Source organism: Microtus ochrogaster, unplaced genomic scaffold (assembly GCF_000317375.1).
Source record: "Microtus ochrogaster isolate Prairie Vole_2 unplaced genomic scaffold, MicOch1.0 UNK4, whole genome shotgun sequence".
In the NCBI taxonomy this organism is placed as follows: Eukaryota; Metazoa; Chordata; class Mammalia; order Rodentia; family Cricetidae; genus Microtus; species Microtus ochrogaster.
In genome coordinates this window covers 7,495,474-7,509,933 of record NW_004949102.1, presented here as the reverse complement: position 1 = coordinate 7,509,933, position 14,460 = coordinate 7,495,474, and the positions used below count along the sequence as shown (strand labels likewise).

Below are 14,460 nucleotides of genomic sequence, written 5' to 3'. Positions count from 1 at the left end.
AGAGAGAGAGAGAGAGAGAGAGAGAGAGAGAGAGAGAGAGAGAGAGAGAGAGATTTCGAGATCGATCTGGGTAGAAGCTGTGAAGGCTGGTTAGGAGGTTGCCCAAGAGGCAAACCGCGCCCTGAATCGCTGACAGCGGTTAAGATCACATCAATAGACAACGCCCTAAGAACCAGTGAAGCCGGAAAGGCCATATAGAAATGTGATGCCATCCATGTCAAAGGTAGGAAAAGTGTGTTATTCATACTCCGAGTCGAGGACGAATATGAGAAAATGTTTTGGGAAAGCACTGAGGTAGGCGATGAGTTTGTCCCTTAAATTACTCTAGTGTTAATGAGTACGGCTGCAGACTGAATCCCTTGAAAAGGGCGAGAGCTACGAAGACTTACACTGGCAGTGGGTTCTGGTGAAGAAGGAATCCAGAATCATATAAGAGGTCAGGAATGACAGTCCCCAAATCTACCTTCTCGGTAAGAGTTAGGACCCACTTTCTGGTCCCTCCAAACGGATCACATCTCGCCTTCCTTTTAAGTATCCTTCTAGTGCTTTCAGAGATGCCCATTCAACGTGTCCTGTGCTTTGTCGTAGTTTCGAAGAAGTCAAAGGGTGAGCCACCAACTTCGCAAGTCCTTTGGGAACCACTGACATTTTCAAAGCTCCTGGAAGAGAAGCCCACCAGATGTGTGCCAGGGGATAGCGTCTTTCGCTATGGAAGAGCCCAGCAGTGGGTTATCAAAAATGCCGCTGTCATTTAGGGGTTATCAAAAGTGCCGCTGTCGTTAAGTGAAGACGAATCCTTCAAGTCCCCTTCCTGGCTCTCCAAGAACTGAGAAGGCCTAGAGATGTCACCAACCAAATAAAGTTCCACACTTGCTGCCTTAGACCAGGGTTGCACAGCTTGGCAAATGGGGCGGGGCAAGCCTCGGGGCAGCGCCTGGCCACGCCCCCGCGCGACAGTGGGCGGAGCGGAGGGAGTGCCTGCGTCCCTGGGGGGCGAGGGCGGCCACAGCCGCCCGAGGGGGGCGGGCCTTGGCCCCGAGTGACGGCCCGCCGGCCCAACCGGTGTGAGACCACGGGGCCGGCCTTCCTGCAGCGTCTTCCGCTCGCCGGCTGAGGCGCCTGGAAAGGTTGCGGTGGGTCTGGGCGCTGGGAAGCCGTCCAAGATGATTAAAAAATTCGACAAGAAGGACGAGGAGTCTGGTACGCGCGGCGCTCCGCACGCCCACCCTCAAGCGCAGGGGTCCCCTTTCCCTCGCCCGCAGCCACCTGCTCCGGGACTGGCCTCAACGGCGGGGTCTGCCTGAAGCCCCTCCCCCGGCGCCGGGGCCTCCCCTCGGGCTGCGCGCTCCCGGCCCCGAGTGTCGCCTTGAGCGCTTGGCGGCTCCGCCCCGGCGCGTCCCCGCCCCCCGCTCCCGCCCCCCGGCCGAGCCCCTCTTAGCCGGCCCTCCGCGGGGCCCTGTCGGGGGGCGAGGAAGTGCGCGCGCATGTCTCGGTGGCCTGGGGTTGCTGGTGGGGTTAGGCCCCAGGGCGAACACCCCTTGTTTTTGGGGCTGGGGTCGACCGGGCCAGGGTTGCGTGTTTATGGACTCTGAAGGGCCTTGATTCTCCTGTTCCCAGGGGTTAAGACTGCCCGGTGGGACACAGCTCATTGAATGCGCAGGCATCCAGAAGTGACTTGCGTGTTGATACCTGTCTGTGGTGCAGTGCAAGTGGGGAAGATGCCAAGCCTCTTCAAAAAAAAAAAAAAAATCTTCAGCTCTTCAGTGGTAGCTGCTCTCACAAGTGTGGTGGAAGGTTGGGTTAGTGGACCTTCATGGCCTCATCCTGCATGGCCTCTTTACATTTGTGATTCTCTGCGAAACTGTTCCTTTCTGCTTCAGTAAATGTGTGAAACACATAAAATAGGGCTTGTTTTTTTTCTTTTAGGGAAATCCATAGTGTCCTGTCATCTCATTACTCTTGGTGGTGGTGGAAACGACACATTTGTTGACATCCATGGAATGGGGGAGGGGGAAGCAGGGAAGGAAGGCACTCATTTTGGACAGGGTTCCTGTATCCAGAGAAGTCCAAGCTCTCAGCTATGACAACGATAGACTTTGTACCAGAATCCAAATTACTTCATCCAACTTAATTGCATATTTGTAATAGTTGTCCTTGTGACTTCCAAGGGATCATCCTGTTTAGGTGAGATTTTCCAAGCATGCAATATCCTTCTCTAGAAAAGTCTTTGTAGGACAGCTACTGAAGACCTTCTCTTTTTCTTATACTATAGGAAGTGGTTCCAATCCTTTCCAGCATTTGGAGAAGAGTGCTGTCTTGCAGGAGGTATGGCATGGATGTATTCAGTCTCTTGTCAATTCTGTTTGAGATAGATGGGCAACGAAATTCTGAGGTACTAAAATCAGGACACCCCAAATGAGAATGAAGGAGCGTAGAACCATGTGACAGGCTAAAGGTCACTCTTCCCTATATTTGATCAAAGAAAGAAATTCATTTTTCATTTATATATTAAAAGTAATGGAGTGTAACCGGGTGCAAAGGATAGATTTAGGGAAAAGGACGGTCTAGAACTATAGAAATATATAGACATGCAGATTGTTGTTCTGGGGGATTTTAATGAAATACTAGAAGAAATAGTGGTAAGTGAGAGGTTATTGGAAGACTTTACAGATATTAAGCTCTTGATGTTCATATGCAGACAGAGGTTCTGGCAGAGTCTTTAAAGTTGAAGTAGTCAACCCAAGGGAATAAGAAAGTATAGATAGGAAAGTTTGGGTCACATCCAGTAATTTATTGTATACCATCATAACTTGAGAGCATAGACAACTGACATTTGGAGAGTGAACTAACATGTTGGTAATGTTATTAAAGGTGATTTGCCCTGTCCTCTCTGATAGAAAATACACTACAGCATCCTGTTTTGCATATTTCTGTAGGCACGCATATTCAATGAAACCCCCATCAATCCAAGAAGATGCTTGCATATTTTGACAAAGATTCTGTACTTGCTCAACCAGGTAAACTGTTCTGACTGACTTCCTTAGATTTGTATATTAGGACAGAAACATGTGACCCGCAGTGAAGTACTTACTGAAAAGTAGAATTGTTTTTTTAAAAATTATGAAATTTGAAAATGCAAAATGTTTGTTTAGAACAATAATGTGTAAAAACTCTTTAATATAAGGACTATATTTCTTAAATTCATGAGGTATTAAGCCAGCTAAACATGTATGTTTCTTTTTTGTTTATTTTTGTTTTTTTAATTTTATTGATATTTATTGAACTCTACATTTTTCTCTGCTCCCCTCCCTGCCTTTCCTCTCCCCCCTTCAATCCTTCCCCAAGGTCCCCATGCTCCCAATTTACTCAAGAGATCTTGTCTTTTTCTACTTTCTACTTCCCATGTAGGTTAGATCTATGTAAGTCTCTCTTAGTGTCCTCATTGTTGTCTAAGTTCTCTGGGATTGTGGTTTGTAGGCTGGCTTTCTTTGCTTTATGTTTAAAAACCACCTATGAGTGAGTACTAAACATGTACATTTCAATAGATATATTGATTTGAATTCAACAAATAGTACTTAGAACATACTTGCTACATGTAATTATTTTTAACTTTTCAATTTGTTTTCAATTTAATTTTTTTTATGTGTATGAATATTTTACCTGCATGTATGTTTATGTACCATATGTGTGCCTGGTATTCATAGAGGTCAGAAGAGGTTATCAGGTCCCCTGAGACTTGAGTTACAGAGCCACCACATCGGTGCTGGGAATCAAACCTGTATAGGAGGAGCTGCAGGCTGCTTCCCACCGCTCAGCTCCCGGCCACTGGCTAGCTTTACCCAAAATAATTACATGGAAACTGTATTCTTTTAAACACTGCCTGGTCTGTTATCTGTAGCCTCTTATTGGCTAACTCTCACATCTTGATTAACCCATTTCTAATAATGTGTATAGCACCACGAGGTAGTGGCTTACTGGGAAAGATCTTAACCTGCATCTGTCTCAGAGAAGATAGGCATGGCGTCTCGGGTTGGAGAATCATGGTGACTGCCTGAGGCGTCTGCCTCATTGCCTTCTTCCCAGCATTCTGTTCTGTCTACTTCACCCACCTAATTTTCTGCCCTATTAAAAGTCCAAGGCAGTCTCTTTATTAACCAATGAAAGTAACAAAGACAGATGACCCTCCTCCATCAAACCTGGGTCCTCTGTAAGAGCAACAAGTGCTCTTGACTGCTGAAGCAACTCTCCAGATCAGTTGACATGTATTCATGTCAACTTTGAAAACCCTTTGAAAATACAGTATAAAGTCAACTGGGAGGTTGGTGGCATACACTTTTAATCCCAGCACTCAGGAGGTAGAGGCAGGCAGATCTCTATGAGTTCGAGGCCAGCCTGGTCTATAAGAGCTAGTGCCAGGACACTGTAAAGTAAGTCAGGCAGATTTCAAATGTTTGTTTGCTTATTTATTTGGCATAATAGTGCTGTGTTAAAGTTTTTGTCTTAATGTTCAGGTCTCATATTCGTATCATTACACTAATACTGTCAATATGATTTTGGACAAGTAAGTTAACCATTATGTGCCATACTACTCTGCTTTAAATGAGGATTATAATACTCCCCTCCCCCCATAGTTTCTCTGTGTGATAGCCCTGGCTCTCCTGGAACTCGTTTTGTAGACCAGGCTGTCCTTGAACTCACAGAGATCTGCCTGCTTCTGCCTCCTAAGTGCTGGGACTAAAGGTATGCAGTGTACTACACCTGGCTGATAATACCAGTTTTTTTAAACATTATAGTTAAATAAAATAGTAGGTGTAAACCATTATAATAGTGCTAGGCACATAATTTTTACTCAGAAATACTTCCCATTTATAACTTAGTAAATTTTATTGCATGCCTGCTATATCTTATGTATTAGGCACTGGTGTTACAGTAGGCAAAGCCAAAAAATATTTTTTTAATTCTTTATTCTATTGCTGCTGTTAATTTTCTTTTTATTTTGCATCAAACTGTAAATGTAATCTCATAGGCATTTAAAACCTTAGAAAATATGATTTTATTTTATAGACAATATATATCTCTATAGGTATTTACATACAAACATATAGACATTGCATATCTAAGATATTTATATGTAATGCTAAATGGGTTATACTTACCAACTTAAATTCTAGGAAAATCTTTTATTTTAGTTTTTTACAGTTACTTATTAACTTTGTATGTGCTTGTAGAAAATGCGTGTGGAGGTCTGTTCTCTCTACCATGTAGAGGTTGAGAATTGAACACAAATCATCAGGCTTGGTGATAAGTGTCTTTATCCACTGAGCCATCTCATCAGCCTCTAAAAAAAACATTTTTATCATGTAGTTTTAAAACCAAAAACCTAATCTAAAGATTTAACCAAATTATCTTGATAAGGTGATTGAGCATAAACTTGGTCATGAAAACAGGTTTGGGAGCATTCATTTTATCTCTTTCCCTGGTCCTTGGTAGAACATTTGAGGGGAAAAAAAGCCTTCAGAATTTCTACTAGCGTTGACAGAGCCAAATACTCTTGAGCTGTAAGTCAAATGTAGTAACGACTTTTTTAATATGACTGAGGAATCCCACGGGCTTTTGGGTGTTTGGTAAGTTTCACAGTAACAAAGTTTTCTCCCATGCTGATGAGCAATTGGATACTGATTTAAATAGTTGTAAACTCTTTTTATACTTTGTCTTTCATCCCAAACTTGAGACTTTTTTAATGAAAATTCTTATACCATGGCAATGGATATAAGACTACTTGTATTTTATGTAAAATCTGAACTCTGAAAACAAATTGAGCCCAATGTGTTATATAGGGGCACTTCTAACGAAAGAAGTTAAGTGTTAAAATGGTAATATTTGAGGAAGTCTACAACTAGAAATGTTTTGAAAAGTAGTGAGTTCAGTTGTCGAGCTGAGCTACTCCAGATCAGCAGCATTGGCATGTCTGGGAGCTTGTACCAAGTGGTCCCTCAAGATCTCACTGAAGGAGACTGTATTTTGAGAGGGTCTCTAAATAATCTTTTACTCACATTAAAAACTGTTAGATCCAAATCATGCTTCTAAGAATTTGGGTCAGTGTCTTGGGCTCTATAGCACCATGAAACATAAAAAGGAGGTGAATCTAGATCCTTCTCTCTTGGTTTGGATCCTGTCTTGCCATATTTTCTGAGATTTCTCATAAGCAATCCTTACAGTTTTATATATATGATGTACTTGTCCCGTATTGGGCATGTGCCAGGCATTAGAGTGTGGAACTTTACAAGGTGTAATCCCTGCTTTTAGGTTGTTTGACCTTATGCAATGCTGACTGGAAATTCTTCTTCCTGTCATGTTTTGCCTCCTTGTAAATCTGTGAGGGAAATAAGCAGTTTCTGTTAAAAATGTAGAGACTACAGTTCTGGAACTGTGGCGTGCTATTTTGAATTATTTTAAATAACAAGTCTCTAAATGGTCGTGAGGGGGGTTTTCTCCTCTGCAGATTTCTAAATTGAAAGCCAAACCGTTGCCATGAATGCTAATAAAGAGACCTCCTCCTGAATTCAAAATGATTTATTGAGAAGTAAAAGCAAATCCTTAATGTCTACATTTTTTAGTTTAAAAAATTGTTTTCAATTTTCCTTAGGGTGAGCCCTTTGGAACTGTGGAAGCTACAGAAGCCTTCTTTGCAATGACTCGCTTGTTCCAATCTAATGATGTAAGTCTGTTTTATTATTTTATGATGAAAACATTTATTTATTTTCCCCCGGGAACTAGAGTGTTCCAAATTAAAGAGGGTTGTTTGAAATGTTTAAAATTACTTTAAAACCATTTATCTTGATAAAACTTACAAATCCTTTTTAAGCAATATGTAAATGTGGAAGAATTAAAGTATAAAAAAAAAGTATATAAAGTATAGTATAAAACTCTTCCTGAAGTCATTAGAGAAAAAGTTGATACCTACAGGTCCACATCTATTGGTCCTAGTCAGGTTTTTTGTGGGCCTGGGTTATTGGTCAGCAGGGCTGGCAGTTGAAAAGAGCTGGGTTTGGAGTGGGGATACAGTAAGCCTGCCAGTACCTCTGTAACTGCGTCTCGTTACCCTGGGTCCCCTCAAAGCTTAGAGTGTAATTGCTGCTGCTTCCCTTCTGTTTTCTGAATGTGGCACAGTTCTTTTATGCCCAGGTTTAATACGGAAAAACACAGAGAGCAGGATTCTGGGGTACATATATCTTAGCTTTCTGTTAGCATATATTTGCCAAATTCTTTTTATACATAATGTATATCAGCATAGGCTACATTTTGTGTCTAATTCCCAGGACCCCTGTGCATTTGTGTCTGCCCATATGTCTTGATAATGAAGATTTTAGGAGTAGTTCTTCAGGAAAACCAACAGACCTCTGTAAGACAGTTATATTAGGGGAGGCCTTTATATATGCTCAGACAGAGGGAGGAGTGTCCCCTCAGATTAAAGATCTGACAAAAGGTGCTTGGCAGAATTTGAGGTTTTAGGTACTTTTGTCTGTTTGTCTCTACCTCACTTTCATGGCAAATGACTTCCTGTTATATAGCAGTAGTGTGTGTGTATATATCCTATATATAGTATAATACAACACACACACAAGCAGAGAGGCTCTCTCCTTCCTTCAGACTTTCAGCTGTCCATTTAAACCTGTTATGCTCATCATTTTCTTTTAAGAAAACGTGTGTGTGTGTGTATGTATGTATGTATGTGTGTGTGTGCATGCGAGTGTGTGATGTGTATGTAGATATAAGAGGACAACTTGCAAGACTCAGTTCTCTCCTTCCACCATGAAGGTCCTGGTGGTTGAACTCAGGTCTTCAGCATTGGTAGCAAGTGCTTTTACCTGCTGAATCATCTTTATCAGCCCCCTAAACAAATTACTTTCAACATCTTAGTTTTTAAGAACTTATTTTTTATTAAAGTACACTCCGGCAACATTTGCTTATTTATCCAAAATGTTGTTTTCTATAGGTTTTTACATAAATAATTTAAATATTTATGCTATTTCATGCTATGAATTACTTACATTTCCTGATTCCCTAGAAACAAGATCATTGTTATCTTCAGTCCAAACAGAAGCAGTTTCAAGTTCCTAACATTCAGGACATGCTTTCCTTTAATCGCTTCCTGTACCAACAATTCAGGGTTTAATCAAAGAAGCAGAGCCACTGTGAGTGTTATGGGATTAGGCATTTCCTTCAGGAATTAGACTAGAAAAGTAGGCATTTCAAGTTGTTGGAATAGGGCCCAAACATTGCTGTTAGAAAAGTCAGGCTCTATGTGGCTCTGATTTTGCAGTCAGGTACTTGGTGTTGGGCTAGACGGGGTCAGCAAATAGTTATAGGATTAAGGGGTTATAAATAATGATGGAGCCAGGAGTGGTACCTGTCACTGAGAGAGGCTGTGACAGTGAAAATGAGTCACCGTACTTTAGGGGAGAAGGTGCACTGAAAGAAGGCCTTGTCAAGAGCTGGTAAGGCAGTGAAGAGTAGCTTCTTTGTGGAGAGCGTGAGAAAGAAAACAGCCACCGTTTAGAAAGTTACAGGGCCATCCTTAGGGAATAAAAGATAGGAGGATAGGAACATTTATGGAAGAAGTTTGAAATGATATGGAATTTTTCTGATGAAGAGCCAGAGAAATTTGACTGTGTGTGAGTAGTGGGGGAGTGGAAAATAGAATTGTTCATAATCCCTTTTTATATAATGTAGAATCTGTAATGATATCTGTCATTCTGATATGGGTAAATTATAATTACGTCTTGTATTCCTGAGAGTTTTATCTAGAAGTTTATATCTTATAAATATCTTCATGGAACAAGCTTTTTGATTCATTGTTTTTCTTATTAATTTTTCTTTTCTAAAATAGTTGGGGGAAAATATAGTGAGCTGAGGATATTGGTTAGTTGGTAGACTGCTTGACCTGAATGCATGAAGCTCTGGGTTTGATCTCCAGCCCCTCCTAAACTAGGTATGATGGTGTACATGTATACTCACTTGGCAGGTAGAGGCAGGAGGACCAGAAGTTTAGGGCCATTTTTAACTGTGTAGTGAGTTCAAGTCTAGCCTGTGTCACAGTGTGAGACCCATTGAAAGACTGAAGCAAGATAATGAGATCAAGAAAAGAGAAAAACACACAGATTTATCTAACTTTATACATAAATAAAGGATACATGTTTACAGAACTTTGCTACAGACTTGGAATAAAAGTAGACAAGTAATTTTAAAGGAACAAAAGCATACAGACTATGTTCCTTAGTCGTAGTTTTAACTATGCTGCAGCAGGGTTAGAAGTCAGTGGTGAAAGAAGCAAGAAGAAATAGGTAGGAAAAGAAATAGTTATTTTGTATAAATTACTCTATGTTTTGATGTTCAGAACCACATTTCTGTTTTGTTTCCAGCTGTGTAAATGGCTGGATTTACCTTGCTACCATAAATACGAGAGACCCAAACAAAACATACCCAGTTTCAGTTTTCAGGTAGTATGTCTAGCTTGCAATGACTGTGATTTGAAGAAGAGAAGCAAGCAAGATGCACCCTGGGATTGCACCAGTTAGCTGCCTAGAGGAAGGAAGGGCAGGTAGAGTTGGGAAAGCCAAAAAAGTTTAAATTTTTAGGAAGGACAAAAGTGAGGAGGGAAACCAGTGTACTTGAAGACAATGATAGAAACAGTCTGAAATAGAACTGAAGAAGGAAAAAAGGCAGCAAAGTGAAGAACACCAGTTACATACTGGATAATATTTTCAGAGTTTTTGACAGTTACCCTAAATTGCTTCATGAACTTATAAAAATCTAATACTCATTTTAATCTTTTCTCTGCTTGTGGGAAATTTGAGAGTCTTAGACACTCTTACCATCTCTATGAATATGTTAATAGACATGTTTATATATATTTCTAAATGTGTATATATATATACACATTTATATATATATACACATTTAGAAACATATCTTTTTAGGTTTTGTTCCTTCAAATAAATTTATCTTTAATACTTTTTTCCTTCCTACTTTTTATTCCTTGCTATATGTCTGAATTACTATCTGGAATATACTATCTGAAATATATTCTGCACCTGCAGAATATATTTTTTAGAACCCATTCTTTATATACTATTTCTCATTCAGTGAGATTTCAGGTTTATATTTCATGAGAATGAGTGTTTGTTTTTGCTGCCAGAACTCCTGACCTGGGAATTTCTCTGTATTTTGTCCATGGCTACATAGTAAAATTTTGGGGTCAGTCTTTTCATTTGATTATTGGCCATTTATGTCTTTTTGGATAAATGTCTCTTCAGATGTTTCCCTAAACATAAGCTGGACTTGCTGAGTTTAAAAAAACTTAGAAAAGGACACAAAATTGGACAAGTAGGGAAAGGGTGGGGGAGTTGAGCTGGGAGGAGTTGGAGAGTGAATAGGATTAAAATACATTATGTAAAATTTTCAGAGAACTAATTTTTAAAAACATCACCAAATCCTTTTTTTTTTTTTTAAGTTTATTTATTTATTATGTATACAGTGTTCTGCCTGCAGGCCAGAAGAGGTCACCAGATCTCATTATGGATGGTTGTAAGTCACTATGGTTGCTGGGAATTGAACTCAGGACCTCTGGAAGAGCAACCAGTGCTCTTAACCTCTGAGCCATCTCTCCAGCCCCCCCAAATCCTTTATCCATTTAAAAAATGTTGTGCTTTTGTTATTGAGTTATAATAGAGTACATATAATCTAGATGCATATTCTATCATATATATTACATAGAAATTGTTCTTATACTGTGAAATATTATTTTTAAAAATAAACTTTGATTCATATTGTGTTTAACATTTCTGTGTATTTATCTACATAATGTGTTTTGCTGGCTAAAAGCACACTTTGCAGTTCCAGTTTTTAGAAGTTTTGGCATTCTGAGGGCCATGAGGTGTGTCTGAATCTAATTTCCATTTGCCTTATGTCTGCTAACTTGAGCAGTTGTTTTTTTCTTCTACTTTGGCTAATCCAGTTTCTATCTGTGTTTTATACTATATCTTTTATGTAGAATGGAATTTGTTTTAGTTCTGAAATTTTGATTTCTATTTACCATTTTTTGTTGTTAGCTTTGTGTTTGTGTGACTTTGATTTGTTGTATGCTTGCCTGCCCACTCCCTCCCCTCCCCTCCCCTCCTCTCCCCTTTTCCTTCCCTTTCTTTTTCTTCCCTCTTCTCCCTCCTTCCCTTTCTTCCTTGTGTTAAATCACTCCGAGAATCTTCCTTTTCTTCTTCTCTTATTGGGTTCAGTGGTGTCAACTAAATTTTTACTATAGCTTAGGCTCTGGAACTGGGTCTGATGGTGAGTTTCTGTATTTATAAGTACTGAAGGTACTTAGGAGGCTGGGCAGACTAAAGGAGCCTGGGGTCTACAAGTAAATCAGAGATGCAGCTGAGGAGAGCTGGGCTAGGCTGGGCTGGGCTGGAACTGTTATTGTTACTGTCTCACTTTGGATCCTGGTATCCATCTGGAAACTTTGATAACTTAAAATGGAAGTTGATTATCCAGCAATGAGTCATTTTAGGAGAAACATTGGTATTCGCTGAATGGAGGGGAAAACAGAATTAGCATTATGTCTGCATACACTCTTTCTTTCTTTCTTTCTTTCTTTCTTTCTTTCTTTCTTTCTTTCTTTCTTTCTTTCTTTTCTTTCTTAAGATTTATTTATTTATGCTGGGCAGTGGTGGCACATGCCTTTAATCCTGGCACTTGGGAGGCAGAGGCAGGCGGATCTCTGTTGTTGGAGGGCAGCCTGGTCTACAGAGTGAGTTCCAGGACAGGTTCCAAAGCTACAGAGAAACCCTGCCTGCATGAATACCTGCATGTATGCATATATACCCTAAGAGGTCACCAGATCTCATTATAGATGGTTGTGAGCCACTACGTGGGTACTGGGAATTGAATTCAGGACCTCTAGAAGAACAGCCAGTGCTCTTAACCACTGAGCCATCTCTCCAGCCCTCGCATACACATTTCTTAGAAATCTTAATAATACATTTTGTGAGACAAGTCTTTATCACTTTAAAACAGTTATATCTCTGTAGAAGAGTAATTGATTTTGTGTGTGTGTGTGTGTGTGTGTGTGTGTGTGTGTGTGTGTGTGTGGTTTTGCAAGGCAGGGTTTCTCTGCATAATAGCCTTGGCTCTCCTGGTACTTGCTTTGTAGACCAGACTGGCCTTGAACTTGTAGTTTTCACCTGCCTCTGCCTCCCAGCAAGGAATGGATTTTTTTTAAAGCAATCTTTTATTTTACACACCAATCCTAGTTTCTTCCCCCTCCCTTTCTCTCAGTACCCCATCCCCATCCACTCCTCATGTGGCGTCAACAGAGTCTTGTTGCATCACTTGAGGCTCGACCAAGCCTGCTGCTCCCCCATCTCCTGGTTCTTGCTTAGCCAAGTAATTGATTTTTTTTTTAAGGCGTTGCTTTTATGTTTTCTCAGATATCAATGCATCAAGTATTTTTGCTTAAGAAATAGTAGTATTTTGAGTGTTTTTAAAAAATATCCGTATAGTTTTAATGATATTTTTAGATATTTTGAAGGCTATCTCCCTTCATTGTTTTTAATGTTTGTTCATGTGTGTGTCAGTAGATAACTTGTGGGAGCTGGTTCTCTGTTTTCAGTATTTGGGTTTTAGGGATTAAATCAAGCTATCAAACTTGGTAGGAAGCACCTTTACCCTCTGAGCTATCTTGCTGGCCCACGAATACCTCTTAATATACTTGAAGTCTTACTTAAAATAACTAAAAAGTTTTCTTACAAATAACCTGCTATAATCTATAAATACACTTTCAGCAAACATTGAGGAGAATGTGCTACCTGACCATTAAAGAAATGGCCACCATCTCTGAGGATGTGATCATCGTCACAAGCAGGTATGTGACTAGTCCAGAGTCTGGGATCGAGTCCTTCTGCACTGATGGCATATCTGCTGTGTTCTTGTAGGAATAGCCTATCTTAAATTATTCTTTTTTAAATTCCAATTTTCACATACAATATTTGTTATTCTCTTGATTTGATGTTTCTTTTAACTGCCAATAAGAATTTGCAAGAACGTTATATCTTAAACCCTTCTTTTCTAAACCACAGTTGCCATATAAAAATCATGCCTATCTGTTAAGAGGGTTACAAAGGGTACTGATAATAAACTGTGGGTTAGTTTTTAAAAGTCTGTAAAAATTGGGATGGAGAGATGGCTTGAGTGATTAAAAACTTGAGTTCAGTTCCTAACACTCATATTGTGACTCATAACCGTCTGTAACTTGCGTTACTAGAGATCCAGCACCTTTTTACGGTCCCTGTGGATGTCGGGTACACATGTGATACACATACATACCTGCAAACAGACACTCAGACACATAAAATAAAATTTCTTTCTTTCTTTTTTTTTTTTTTTTTTTTTTTTTTGGTTTTTCAAGAAGACAGGGTTTCTCTGAACAATAGCCCTGGCTATCTTGGCACTTTCTTTGTAGACCAGGCTGGCAGTGAGATTCACCTGCCTCTTCCTCTCTCAAGTGCTGGGAATGAAGGCATACACCACCACACCAGGCATAAAAAATATCTTTTAAGCTCATAAAAATAAATATAGGCAAAACTGAAAAGTAACTGCTTACTTAAATAAGGTATTAATGCTTACAATAAATAATATCAAAAGGTTATCATCTTAGATAAAAATACTGAGGGATAGTTTACAAAATAACCACTATAAAGATCTAAATATCTTTAGTCACTGTCGCCAGTAACCAAAATAAGTAAATTAAACATTTAAGAACGAACTATAAAATACTCACTTATCAGATCAGCGAAAGAGCAAAGGTGTATTATTACATTCCTCTACGAATACTGGTGCTCCGGCACCGAGAGTAGAGCTGGAAAGCTAGGAGCACTTGGGACTTCTCATAGTGCCACGTTCTGGATCACTCATCTGTTATGTCTGTCATTGGTAAGATTAGTTCATTAGCCATGTGTAATGCTTACATTAGGAAGTATTGCAAGCTTTTGGAATTATTTTTGAAAAATCTTTAAGAATATGAAAAATTCTTTAATAAACATAATCCTGAATGGAGGTGGGTACTCTGTATAGTCTGACTTTGAAATATTGTATATGTGTGTGCGTAACATGGTGGTGAACAGAGAGATATAGTAATAGTGGTGTACATATGTGTATAACATGGTGGTGAACACAGAAAGGTAGTAGTAGTAGTAGTGTATATACGTGTGTAACGTGGTGGTGAACACAGATGTAGTGATAGTAGTGTATATATGTGTGTAACATGGTGGTGAACACAGATGTAGTGATAGTAGTGTATATATGTGTGCAACATGGTGATGAACACAGATGTAGTGATAGTAGTGTATATATGTGTGTAACATGGTGGTGAACACAGATGTAGTGATAGTAGTGTATATATGTGTG

The 14,460-nt window shown here is 39.7% G+C and overlaps 2 protein-coding genes across 4 annotated transcripts in view; both read left to right on the top strand.

Moving 5' to 3' along the window:
* Tsga13 (testis specific 13) overlaps positions 1-755 on the top strand; it is a 19,873-nt gene extending 19,118 nt beyond the window's left edge. Inside the window, exon 8 of the mRNA XM_005365792.2 lies at positions 589-755. Within this exon, the coding sequence (XP_005365849.1) occupies positions 589-755 (167 nt within the window). The remainder of the gene's footprint in view (positions 1-588) is intronic.
* A 310-nt stretch (positions 756-1,065) lies between these two features.
* Copg2 (coatomer protein complex subunit gamma 2) overlaps positions 1,066-14,460 on the top strand; it is a 125,959-nt gene continuing 112,564 nt past the window's right edge. Inside the window, exons 1-6 of one of the 3 annotated variants that reach the window (XM_013353239.2) lie at positions 1,085-1,200; positions 1,618-1,799; positions 2,273-2,325; positions 2,937-3,017; positions 6,647-6,718; positions 12,840-12,919. In XM_013353239.2, the coding sequence (XP_013208693.1) occupies positions 6,692-6,718; positions 12,840-12,919 (107 nt within the window). In that variant the 5' untranslated portion in view covers positions 1,085-1,200; positions 1,618-1,799; positions 2,273-2,325; positions 2,937-3,017; positions 6,647-6,691. Of the gene's footprint in view, positions 1,201-1,617; positions 1,800-2,272; positions 2,326-2,936; positions 3,018-6,646; positions 6,719-12,839; positions 12,920-14,460 lie in introns of all 3 variants that reach the window. The other 2 variants (XM_026788592.1, XM_005365787.3) reach the window with 2 other exon arrangements.